Genomic DNA, 13,652 nt, shown 5'->3' with positions numbered 1-13,652 from the left:
AGCTTGGACAACATGGAACGAGATGAACCAGTGATGTGGTTTGGAGCAAGACAGCTTCCTATGCTCCTATTTCACTCAGCTCCTTATCAACAGCCATGAGGCCTAGGAACTTACTTCATTTTGAGGGGAAGAGCTGTAGTCCAGTGGCAGAGCTGGACAGGTCCTGGTTCAACCCCCAATATCTCCAGGCAAGGCCGGGAATGTCCTTTGTCTGAAACCCTGACACTCTAACCGCTATGCTATGCTGCCGCTCCCTCTTTAGCAATGAAGAGTAAAGGAGAAATGAACATACACGAAGCTGTGCCTCTTGTTTCCTCATCACAAGAGCCAGCTGAGCGTCCCCTGCGAACACACACACAAAACATGTACATTTTGGGGCAACTCACTCAACTCCATTTCTGTAAAATGAGATCGCAAAGATTCCCTCTCAGCACTGTCTTGATGGCTCTAGTTCAAGAAAGATTCTTTGCCCTTCAAACAGGCTTTATAAAATGGTAAATGGGGTGATGGTCAAGGCCGAGGAAATCTTTTACAAAAGAAAGGGGAAACTTCATAAGTTAACAGAAGCAGTGCAGACAACAGGTTGGAGCCAACAAAGGCTGAATCCATCCACACTGCTGTTTATTCAATTTCCACGACATTTCCTTAACTGCTAGGTTCTGCATTACGTTTGAGCTTTCACTCAACGTAAAAGCTACTTCCGGAAACATAGCATAATATGGAACAAATATAGCACACATTTCCATGTTACCTGCAGAAGGATTTTTTCCTGCAAGCAAATGAATTTTTCTGAATCACAGATAGCAGAGAGATGAGCGCTAAACTGGCTCCATATTCCACTATATTTCAGAAGTGCCTTTTATGTCACGCAAAAGCTGGAATATGATACAGAAATTAACAGTAATGGAAATATTAGGGAAATTGGAACTAACTGCTGGGTGAATGCAGCCTAAGGGCTACTCAGAGTAGACCCCTTTAAATTAATGGCCCCAAGTTAAGTCGTGTCCATCCATTCCAAAATGTCTCCCCTGAGCAGGACTAGCAATGGATGCAGCCCAGTATTTTTCTATGGCAGGACACAGACTTTGTTCTTCTGCAAATAAACACAGCCTGCTCCTTCCATATTGCAGCCGTGTCTGACTCATTAATCATGCATCTTGGGTTTTGATTGTCAGAGCACCAGGGGAAAATGTTGACAGCTGCCCTTTATTTCAGACTCTTAGTGGACATTTCCCCAAGGTCATATTTGGGAGGGGGGAGGTTGAGTATTAAACCCATTTACAATTGTAGTGTAACCGTAGTCTTAACGCCACCTAAACCAGTGCCATTCAAAGGTGAAACTGAGTTAAGAGGAGCATGCAGAATGAAGGGGCCCCGAAGGCCTCTCTCACACCTGTATGCTCAGGTGCCTCTACTTTAACCAATGACAAACCAGGAACACCCAACACCTGGCAGTGCTTGATGCAAGATGGAAGAATCCCAGGAGACAGCAAGTAAAACGATGGCGACCTTTTCCAAACCAGCCCCGCCATGATGTCAGAACCGGGATGGTTCGTGTAGATGTCTCTGCCTTCCCTTTGGTGGAGAGCTGGCCCAAACCATCTGATCCCACTGCTTAACCTGGTCAGAATGCTCTCCCACCGCCCCAAACTGTGCCCAACCCAGTGTTTGGTAACAGCAGACATCCGTCTCAATGGCAGAAGCCCCTGCCAGGAAGGAGAGGAGGACCACGGTAAGAAATGTCAACACCTCTGACAGTGGTTCGAGTCTGGCCTGGGTGGTGGTGACAGTCAGATCCCTTTTTATCATTAACAAGCTGAAGCTTTCTAGGTGCAAAAGGATGGCAAGTCTTTTCCAGGAACTGTGTGGAGGGGGAACAGGAGTGGAAAAGCAACTGGCCCAGGTTTTAAAGGCAATGGGAAAATTTGAGCTGGCGCAACGGCAGGCAGAGCGCAGGGTTTCCAGGAGCTGAGTGTTATCTACAGCAGCCAAGGTCTCCATTCATTGGCCTCTCCCAAGGTGCCCCCGCTGCCAAGGAGATCCTCAGAGCCCTCCATCCTTTTGTCCCTCCAGCCATGCCCTTCTCAGCTCCAGGACTTCCCTTCTGTACGAGTCATGGAGTCTGGAAAAGCAGCTTGGGCTGCCAGGGCCCTCTGAACTACAGGAATTGCCCGAGAGAGCCCTCCTTCGAGGAGGCAGCGGTGGGGGCTTCAGACCCCCATCAAAGCTGTCCTCCCCACAGGTCCTGGTGCCCCAGGAGTTGGCTTGGGGGTACCCCGCCGGCAGGCTGGTTGGGCCTTCGGAGTTGTACCAGAGGGCGCAGCCATTTTCTTTTGCCGGGATGCAAATCGGGACAGGCGGCTTCTCCGGGAGCAAGTCCTGTGAATTCAGCGCCATTTTGTTCTTCCGGTAAAGCGGCGCCCTCCGCTGGACCCGGTGGCAGCCGGAAGAGGCCTTCTGCATTTCCTCCAGCTGTTTCTCCAGCTCCCTCACCAGCAGCCGCAGGTAGCCAAAGCTGGCGCGAGAGAGGGCCTTGACCCAGCGCTCCATGGCGGCCTGGCTCTCCGCCGCCAGGACGTAGGTGCGGGACTTGGCGCAGTCAAAGCGGATGGCGAAGGCGAACTCTTCCGTGGACTCGCACAGCTCCACTGTGCAGCCCTCCAGGATGACCACCCCCACCGGCTCCCGGCTCTCCCGGTCCTCAAAGTAGAAGAGCATGTTTCCCCTCAGCACAAACCAGCGGCGGTGGTAGGCCGTGTTCCTCTCGCCCTTCTTGTAGAGGAAGCCGGCGTTGTCCGCCGGGGCATCGCAGGTGGCATAGAAGGCCAAGCTCCGCTCGTTCAGCTTCATGTTCACTCAGGCCTGGAAACGAGGGAAATAAGAGAGAGAGAGAGAAAGGTTGAGGCTCCCCAAGGCCGTAATCAACCCCTGGCAGGAACCAGGAGATCTATTAGGCCTGGAACCCAGGAGATGTCGGCTATTTTGAGCCCTCTTCTAGAAGCACAAAATGGCCGCAGCCTCCGCCCCATGTAGCTGAAGAAATTCAGGAGAGGCAAGAGGAAGGACTTTTTCACACAGCACTTAGTTGGAACTATGAAATTTTGCTCCCACAGTATATAGCAACGGTCACGACTGGGGTCGCTTTGAAAGGCATGCGGGCAAATTCGTGGAACTTTTTTTTTCCTAATTTTTTTTTCTATTTTATTTTTTACCAACCACCAAAACACAAACAGTGAAATCCCCCAGGCGTCTGATACATTGGGTATGCAATATTCAATAATATACATATTCAATAATAACATATTCAAGTTAACCATATGTACACTTCCATATACCTTAACACTCCTCCTTCCACAAGGTTTATTTAACTTTTAACATTTTAATTGCCCCAAATTGTTCAAACCTACTCAAATAATTCAGTATCTTCTCATAACAATCCTCCTCTTTACTTAACACTACTGGTTGTAATGACGATGCGCTATTCCAGCACTGGGGAACTAACTGAATTCCCCTTGAAAGCATCACAAGTCGGGAGAAGGCTATTGATCTCTTCTTTTTTTTAATAATAATTTTTATTAACAGGCCAATCACATCACATTGTTCAAATCACATTAGTTCAGAAGGCTATTGATCTCAGGTCCTCGCTTGCGGGATTCCCACTGGGGCACCCAGTTGCCCACTGTGGGAACAGGAGATTGGGCCAGATAGGTCCCCTTTGGCCTGATCCAGACACCGGGCTCTTCTGGTGTTCATTCATGCCCTCCAACACTTCTGCCCTGCCTGGGAGGTGCCCAAATTTCAGGCTGAATCTCACAAACATTGTCCCCTGGCTCAGCTTTTCCCCCAGGATTCTTCCTAAACAATTTATTGCCAAATAAGGTAATAACCTCTGGAGTTAAGGTGAGCACGCAAGTTCAAAGGAAATCAGTATATCAGGCCATCCCCACATCTCAACTCGTTGCCAAGAGTTGCAGCTGGTCGTTTAGGTAGCTTTCCTAATCCTGGGCTGCTCACACAGCTGAGGTCTTGCAAGGGAGCTTTGCAAGGGATTAGACTGAGTTATCTCACTGCTCAAGTGTAGCAGAGTTTCTTAATTGCAAGAATTTATTATTGTTTTTAATTTTATTTTCAGTTTTCAAAAGTTCGCAGTTTTCAAAAGTTCACTTTACAATCACATACTTCCAATACAAATACATATTAGACTCCCCCCCTTTGTGGTTTCTTGTCCTATTTAAATTTTTAACACTGCATTTTCCACTTTACTCCATTTTTAAGTTATTCTGCAATTTACCTTGAAAATAATTTTAACTGCTTAAGTTAACCCTACTAATGCACTTACTTGCATACCATAATTTTTCAGATATTCCAAAATTGTTCCCCACTCTTTAATTATTATTTTCCCCCTCGTGGCTTCTTATTACACCTGTTCTTAATTCCAAGACATTAGCTCCTTTTGTCAGCAAGTTAAACAGGTAAAAGGTAAAGGGACTCCTGACCATTAGGTCCAGTCACGGACGACTCTGGGGTTGCGGCGCTCATCTCGCTTTATTGGCCGAGGGAGCCGGCGTACAGCTTCTGGGTCATGTGGCCAGCATGACTAAGCCGCTTCTGGCGAACCAGAGCAGCGCACGGAAACGCAGTTTACCTTCCCGCCGGAGTGGTACCTATTTATCTACTTGCACTTTGATGTGCTTTCGAACTGCTAGGTTGGCAGGAGCAGGGACCGAACAACGGGAGCTCACCCCGTCGTGGGGATTCGAACCGCCGACCTTCTGATCGGCAAGTCCTAGGCTCTGTGGTTTAACCCACAGCGCCACCCGCGTCCCTAAGTTAAACAGGAGATGCATAAATTAAAACTTTTTTTAAAAAATGGAGCAGAACAACTTTTTAATTTGGTGCTCACACACACAAATCCTGACAGTGAACAGCAACTTAAATGCTTTTGCTTTCAGATCACATTAGCTGAAAAAACGCAGGTGAAGATTTTGAGGTGAGGTGAGCACTTTCCTCGCAGCACCCAGCCCCTCACAAGGCCAAGGTGCGATGCCTCCAAAATCTGCACGCTTCCTCTAAACACCACCAGCATCTCCGCATTGTCTGCTGGGCAAATGTGCATATAGCAACTTGGTGACCCCGGGGGGGGGGAATGTGGATGTGACTGACAGCTGTTTCCAGGATCGAAAAAACAAACAATGAGGAAGCTCTTCAATGCCAATTCACTTCCTCCATTCTAATCTTAGCCGTTTTTGCTAACACATTAAAAGAAAAACAACAGAAGGAAAGAAAGAAGCAGGAAAAGGTTTTGACTACTGAGAAAGTTGCTAATCGGGTCAAACAACTCATCCTGCCCTCCTGGTGCTGAGTAACTCTGCTGAGGATGTGCTCCCTTCCAGCCATCTCCTTCCCCATCTTGCCACTGCATCTTCTGAGGTCATTTGTTTTTAAGGAGGAGTTGGGAGGGTTCTAATGTTATCTCCCGCTTGGACTACTGCAATGCGCTCTACGTGGGGCTACCTTTGAAGGTGACCCGGAAACTGCAATTAATCCAGAATGCGGCAGCTAAACTGGTGACTGGGAGTGACCGCCGGGACGACATAACACCGGTCCTGAGAGATCTGCATGTTGGCTGTTTGCAGTATGATAGCGCTGCAGAGAGCTTGCTGGGGAGACCATGCATTAAAAAGAAAGGACTCAAAAATAACTTAAACAAGGTTTTAATAAGAAAAACAAAAACTCCTTTTACACTAAATACATTAACAACCAAACCAGACCCAACCACCAACCCATCCCCCAGGGTAATGGGAGAGCTAGGTGCTGCTCCTTATATACTACACCCAAAAGCTGACACACCTTAATCAAATACAACTCAGCAGCACCTGCTACGTTTCACAGCTGTAAAGCTGGGTCTCGTTATCTTACTCTGGCCCTTGCTCTGGCCCCTTAAAGACATACACATTGGGTGGAACAATGATGAACCTTTACATTTAAAGAAACCATTCAACATTTCCCCTGCGGTTCATCATTGTGGAACAAAAACATAAAGCATACTTTGTACATGTTTTTCATGTGTAACCTTTGTCAATACTTGATGTAAACTGCAACCTATAATGTTTGGTGTGTTTAAGGTACATTACCACTCTCTTAAGAGTAGAGAAACATTGCATAGTGGGCTTTTCCACATTGTGATGCATCTTTTAACAAAAGCTTAACTGTTTCATATTTTACACTTAGTGAATAACACAAAACATAATCTTCACCTGGAATTTGTTGAAAACCCATAGCAACTAATCTTGCTTTGTACCTTACAACTTCATTTTTGTCATTCATTTTAACTCTATAAACCCATTTTGAATCAATAAGTCTCATATCTGGGGTTTGTGGTACAAGAGACCAAGTGTTATGCTCTTTTAAAGAAGCTATCTCAGAGTTCATAGCTTTATACCAATTTGCAGCTTGTTGCTTAGGTAATTTCTGAACATCATTGTAGCTTTTTGGCTCAAAAACTGCCTTATTGGCATACACAGTATTAAAATGTTCATCTGCAAAACGTTGTGGCTTCTGTCTCTTTCTATCTGAACGTCTCAGTCCGGAAGGAGAGTCAGACTCCTCAGACTTAATGGGACTAAGTGAACCACTAGTTTCAGGTTGTAAATCATTGTCAGATTGAAGAGATGCCTGTAGGCTAAGCTCACGGTCAGAAAACTCAAGAGAATCTAACCTCCCCTTGGGTGCCTGTGACTTTAAATCATCAAACAAATCAGATTCAACAGACTTTTTGTCTTTTTCCATTAATTCAGAAGCACCATTTCCTGCTGCTGCTGCTTCTTCCTCTTCTTCCTCAGTATTATCTATACCATCAGTATCTTGGAAGACAGCAACTCCATTCCAATTTACAGTTTGTATCATACTTCTGGTAATATGAAATTTGCCAGTTGCTGGTATGTAAATTCTGTACGCCCCCTGCTGGTAGCCCATTAATTTTCCCTGGACACTACGTTCACCCAATTTCTGCTTAGCGGGATAATGCATAATTACATCTGAACCCCAAATGCGTAGGTATTTCAGATTAGGGCGTTTTTTAAACAGCTTCTCATAGGGGGTGACATCTAAACCAGAATGATAACAGCGATTTCTAACATAACAAAACGCATTAAGCGCTTCAGCCCAAAAGTCTTTGGGCAGATTAGCATCGTGCAGATACGTTTTAACCCCTGCCTGTAGGTCACGCTGCACAACTTCAACAAGCCCATTTTGCCAGGGACTTCGGGGGCAAGATAACTCATGAGTAGTCGCCTGCGCTTCCAGGAATTTCTCAAAATCCTCAGAAACAAATTCCCCACCCCGGTCAGAAAACAGGTTCTTAATAGGTTTGTTAAAGTGCGTTTTTATCCAGTTGCAAAAAACTTTGTACTTCTCAAATGCTTGGGACTTCTCAGCTATTGCATAAGTCCAACAATATCTACTATACTGGTCTATCAGAGTGAGCCAGTACTTAGAACCTCCTAATGATGGTGGGAGTGGCCCAACTAAATCACAATGTACACGCTCAAATGGCTCAGTTACTTTCCTATCTGAGCATCTACCCTTGCGTGCAACCTTAATCTTATTCTTGCAACAGGATAGACATTGCATAAAGAATTTACATGGTTTTAAGTTGAGGCCATCAACAATATTCTTTGTCTTAATTACATCAGCAAAATTCAGGTGTCCCAGAATTCTGTGCGCCTCATGGACACACCCGGAATGTGGCCTTACATTCCTCAACCCCTGGCTTGACTGTGCTGCTCTGCAATTTATAGGCGATTGGGAGTAGGTGCGAAAATACAGTCTATATAAACCATCAGATTCCCGGGCATATAATAGACGTTTGTTCCCATCGAAAAACTCACACATTGACTTTAAGAAACGCACAGTTATGCCTTGACGAGCAAAACACCTTACTGATAATAAATTCTCCACTGACGGGCAGTAAATGCAGTTCGCTATCGTAATGTTTAAAGAGTCAAGTTTAACAGTACCCCTGCCAAGCGACTGCAAGACTTGTGAATTGGCTAAATGTACATTACCAATTTCCTCTTCGAAAGAAATAAACAAGCTTCGATCGTTGCAAATATGCTGAGATGCTCCTGAGTCCACAACAAAAGACTTCCACTTGGCACGTTTAAGTCTTTTACGATCTGTTGTCCTAGCATGGAAAACTCGCGGCTCGTTTCTGTCTCTACTATACGATGTCGGCTGCTGGGCTGACAACTGTGACTGACGAACAGAAACAGGCTTGGGAGTACTTTGCTTTCTTTTGGATCTGCAGTCCTTTGCAAAATGTCCTTGCTTATTGCAGAACCAACAACGCTTGGCAGCTTTAAATGCAGTTGTATCACCACAGGTTTGCATATGGCGTTCCTCATTCTTTCTGGAAATAGGAGTGCTTATGGCACAAGCCTCCCTTCTATCCAACTCGCCCATTAATCTTGCCATTACCCCTTCCACAGTTAATTGTGCTGGTGGAACAGCAGATATCTGGCTAGCTACACCATCGAAGTCCTCGTTAAGGGAACAAAGAATGATAAAAACATACTGAATATCAGGTATCTCCATGTCCCTTTGAATTAATTCGCCGCGTATTGCCTCCAGACGTCTCAAGTGTGCTGCCAAATCACCACCAGGCTGCAACTTCGTCTGGTACAACTGCTTGAAAAACGTCAATGCAGATGCTGACTCTTTTCTAACATGCACTGCTGCAAGACTGTCCCACATTTCTTTGGCAGTTTTCTTATTTCTTATATAGACTACTTGCTGGTCACTGACTGCCAAATTAATTATCGCCCTGGCTTTTGCATCTCCTTTCGACCAAGCATTAGTCACAGGGTCAGGAGGGTCATCAGTTACATAGGTCCATACTTCTCTAGAGGTCAAAAGCGCCTCAACCCGAAAAGACCATAAACTATAGTTCTCATCTGTTAGCTGTGGGAAGACCAGAGCCTTCTCAGCTTCAGGAACCCGGTCAACCATTCTGGAACTCTTCCAGACCCACAGAACTACGCTAACAGGAGAAGGAGTTTTCAAACCTTTCTCAGAGTCCAAAAATATGCAGTCATCCACTCAGCAGCTGGGCCCATAACCAAAGATGTTGGCTGTTTGCAGTATGATAGCGCTGCAGAGAGCTTGCTGGGGAGACCATGCATTAAAAAGAAAGGACTCAAAAATAACTTAAACAAGGTTTTAATAAGAAAAACAAAAACTCCTTTTACACTAAATACATTAACAACCAAACCAGACCCAACCACCAACCCATCCCCCAGGGTAATGGGAGAGCTAGGTGCTGCTCCTTATATACTACACCCAAAAGCTGACACACCTTAATCAAATACAACTCAGCAGCACCTGCTACGTTTCACAGCTGTAAAGCTGGGTCTCGTTATCTTACTCTGGCCCTTGCTCTGGCCCCTTTAAGACATACACATTGGGTGGAACAATGATGAACCTTTACATTTAAAGAAACCATTCAACACTGCATTGGCTCCCAGTATGTTTCCGAGCACAATTCAAAGTGTTGGTGCTGACCTTTAAAGCCCTAAACGGCCTCGGTCCTGTATACCTGAAGGAGCGTCTCCACCCCCATCATTCTGCCCGGACACTGAGGTCCAGCTCCAAGGGCCTTCTGGTGGTTCCCTCGCTGCGAGAAGCCAAGTTACAGGGAACCAGGCAGAGGGCCTTCTCAGTAGTGGCGCCTGCCCTGTGGAACGCTCTCCCACCGGATGTCAAAGAGAACAACAATTACCAGACTTTTAGAAGACATCTGAAGGCAGCCTTGTTTAGGGAAGTTTTGAATATTTAATGCTGTATTGTTCTTAACACTCGATTGGAAGCCGCCCAGAGTGGCTGGGGAAACTCAGCCAGATGGGTGGGGTATAAATAAATTATTATTATTATTATTATTATTATTATTATTATTATTATTATTATTATCTGTTTACCCACTCCATTGTTTCAAAGAGGCCCTTCCTTCTTCACAGAACCTTGGAGAACATAAGAAGAGTCCTGAGGCAGGATCAGGCCTAAGGGGGCCCACCTAGTCCAGCATCCTAGCCCAACCAGATGCCCCATGAAAAAAACCGCAAGAAGGACCCAGGTGCGAGAGCGGAACTCTTCCCTCCTGCGGCTTCCAGTAACTAGGATGCAGAAGCATTTATTGTCTCCAGCCATGGAGGCAAAGCACAGCCATCAGGACTAGCAGCCACCCGCAGCCTCCTCATGAATTTGTCCATGTGGGAATGTTCAGGGAGGCAGGAGAGGATATATTGTTTATTAATATCCTTCCTAACTTGCGCTAGCAAGTTCTTTTATGTAGCAGAGTTTTACATTCCCCTTTTAAATGCACAGCGGATAGCTGGTTGCAGGCTTGTTTAAGCCTCTCACTATTAGGTTCCTGGTAAGTTCCCTTACATCCCTCTTCAAAGAGTAAACACGCCACAATCTTGTTTAAAGTCAATAAAAGAAGTTTACTCACATCATCAGTTCACAGTTGGATCCCTGAAGGCAGACTTAAAGATATATACATGTGGATCTATCCCATATGGGGATAATCTCAGTGTCCTCTGTTGGCTGGAAGCCAACAGGGCATTTCTAGCTAGAAAGCTGCTCCAACGTCAGAGGAAGTCAAAGAGAGAGAGAATGTGCTGCGTGTCTCATCCTTTTGTTACCTGGACAGGTGAGATCATGCCCACATTCAGTCACATGCAAAGGAAGGATGTCCCAGCCAGGAGGAAACAGGAAGTTTTCAACTGGCTGGACCAAACATTCCCCCGCATGTCCACTCTAGGAAAACAAGGAATGTTGTACTTGACTGCTTCTTACGTATCACATCCCACAGTCCAAGCCTCTTCTATGTTTTCAGCTTGTTTTATTTTAACTGCGTAAGCAGTCTCGAGTCCCAAACTGGGGGAAAGGTGGGATATAAATAGCACAACACAACACAACACAACACAACATGAGGTTAGATGGCCATGTGTCAGGGATTCCTGCACTGCGGTGGGTTAGATCAGGCCTTTCCAACTTTGCAGTTCTATGATCCAAAGCTGAATCGAAAGCTGTCGTTTTCCATGGCTCTATGTGGTGGCGATCAGAGGCCACCGCTCTAACCCTGCTACCTCTATGATGCAAGCCCTACCTGCCTGGCATAGACAATCAAGGGTGGCAAGAGGGTTGTGCTTCTAAAAGAGGACCCTGCTGGGCTCAAGCGCACCTCCCAGAATCCATCACAGTCAGTGAGTGTTCCTGACAAGCAAGGTGGATGTAGGAAGAATCACCTGAAGCTAAGAAGTGCAGGAAACCAGAAGCTGCCCTCGAACCAGCCTTTTGGCCAATGATGCAAAGAACCGATGGTTAGGAATGATGGGGCTTGTAGTCCACCAACATCTGCAGGGCCACATCTGGATGTTCACCCCACCCCAGAACAAATCCCTGCCATGCTTGGGACTAATCTTGCTCAGTCCAAGGACCAAAGCCTGAAAATGGATGCAGTCGAAGCAAAATATATCTATATCTATATGCTCCCTTTTCTGCAGTTACAGCACAATCTCAACCACTCCTACTCAGATGTAAGTCCTACCGAATTCAACAGGGCCTACTCCCAAGAAAGTGCGATTGCAGTCTTACTGGTTCCTATGGTAATATTAACCAATAGGATTATGACATCATTAAGAAGCTATTTCATCAATTTATCACTTTTATAAAAATACATAGACCCTCCCCCAACCCCACCGCCATAAGATGTTGACTCGATTCCTCCCTTTTCTTCTTTCTCCCATAGTTAAATCCATCTCCTTCCATACTCACTACCTTTGACATAAAAACAGAATTGCTGATTTAACCGGGGCAGATGCTATTTTAGATGTGAAAAGAACGTATTTATTTATTTTATCCAAGTACTTAAGAAAAGCCCCAGGTAATAACATTCCCTCTTTGTAAGAGAGAGTCCTGTTGAACCGAGAGGGGTTTACTTACATGTAAATATCTGTCATCAAGGCTGGGAGGCTGCAAAATGGGAAGGAACTTCTTTGAAACGGGGCGGGGGGGAATCTGGATTTTCTTGCTGGTCACTGGCGCCTCACTTTAAACTTGGCTCTGAGAAGGCAATAATAGATAATTTCAGTTTTCACAATGGAAAGGCAATGTTTCATCTCCATCCGGACAACCCAGGATGTAAAAGCACCAGGCATGAAGATATGCAGTCATCGGTGTGTCAAATGGTTAAGCAATGGGCACCAGGCATGAATCCATTGCCAAAGCTGTGCATATTTGGGTATGTCTACCAAACATTAAGCAATCTTAAGGACAGCTGTTGTCATTCTTAGGAATCACCTTGGAAGAGATATCTGTCTCTGACTTGCACAATAGATTCCAGAGTCCCAGATTCAACTCCCAATGGCATCTCCAGGTAAGATATCCTGCCTGAAATTCTACCTGTCAGTGTGGACTACTCTGAATTATATGGACCAACGATCTGAGTCTGCCAAAGGCAACTTCCTGTGTACCGTATTTTTCGCTCTATAAGACGCACCAGACCACAAGACGCACCTAGTTTTTGGAAGGAGGAAAACAAGAAAAAAAAATATTCTGAATCTCAGAAGCCAGAACAGCAAGAGGGATCGCTGCGCAGTGAAAGCAGCAATCCCTTTTGCTGTTCTGGCTTCTGGGATAGCTGCACAGCCTGCATGCGCTCCATAAGATGCACACACATTTCCCCTCACTATTTAGGAGGGGGAAAGTGAGTCTTATAGAGCAAAAAATATGGTACTTGCTGGGCTGCATGATGGTGTCTGTCACACAGCAGCAGCAGACACAACTTCAGGAGAGGAATCTTCTCCCACCGAGGAAGGGAAGTCCTCTTATCTAAGATGGCACTGGTGGTCCTTTGAGAAGAGGCATTCTCTCTTTTTAAAAAATTAAAAGTCCATAATAAATTTATTATGAGAAGAGGCACTCTCACCCAGGAGGAAAGAGGTCCTTCAAGATGCCACCTGCTGCAATGGTTGCCCTGCCCAATCATCTCACCCCTTCATCACTGTCATTTTACTCGCATGCAAACTTAGTTTTCAGTCTGTGAAAACTTGTGCAATTAATGAACTCAGTTTTCTTCTCATCAGGTGACTCTCATAATTAACCTTTCCTCGCATGGGTACTTAATATGGACTTGTTACGCCTTAGCACCCCTTAACCAACCCACCCCCCGTTGTACTCGCAGGTGAGACCAAAATCTCTCCATGCAGAGATGAAGCTAAACTGTCAAGTACCACCAGGATCCTACCGCCTATCCACGTCGTGACCTCCAAGCTAGCCTGCTGGTCTCCCCAGCAGTGTTGAAGTGAGACCCAGTTGCCAGTCCAGTTAGGACTGGGAGACTCCCGTCGTTTGAGAACGCAATAAACGCCCTGCATGAATCAGGCTCCTAGCCTATCGAGTCTAGCATCCTGTTCTCAAAGCCACCAACCAGGTGCCTGTGGAAAGCCAGCGAGCAGAATCCAAGCACAACTCTCCACTTCTGTGGTTTCCAGCCATTGACATTCAGAATCATTTCTCCCTCGGACCACAGAGCCAGATTGCCCTCTTGTCCACGAATTTTTCCTCCAAGTGCATTTCCTCTGCGCTCTGAC

The 13,652-nt window shown here is 45.8% G+C and overlaps 1 protein-coding gene across 1 annotated transcript; it reads right to left on the bottom strand.

Annotated features, from left to right (window-relative positions):
* Positions 1–1,805: 1,805 nt before the first annotated feature.
* On the bottom strand, positions 1,806–12,038 carry PHETA1 (PH domain containing endocytic trafficking adaptor 1). The gene is made up of 2 exons (XM_053401264.1): positions 12,004–12,038; positions 1,806–2,862 (listed from the first exon to the last, which is right to left on the bottom strand). Exon 2 carries the CDS (start codon positions 2,848–2,850, stop codon positions 2,044–2,046), a length of 807 nt encoding a protein of 268 aa, XP_053257239.1. The 5' UTR covers positions 2,851–2,862; positions 12,004–12,038; the 3' UTR covers positions 1,806–2,043.
* Positions 12,039–13,652: the final 1,614 nt, after the last annotated feature.

The sequence above is a fragment of the Podarcis raffonei genome, chromosome 8 (assembly GCF_027172205.1).
Source record: "Podarcis raffonei isolate rPodRaf1 chromosome 8, rPodRaf1.pri, whole genome shotgun sequence".
NCBI lineage: Eukaryota > Metazoa > Chordata > Lepidosauria > Squamata > Lacertidae > Podarcis > Podarcis raffonei.
The sequence above is the reverse complement of the archived record's forward strand: the minus strand, read 5'-3'. Positions and strand labels throughout refer to the sequence as shown.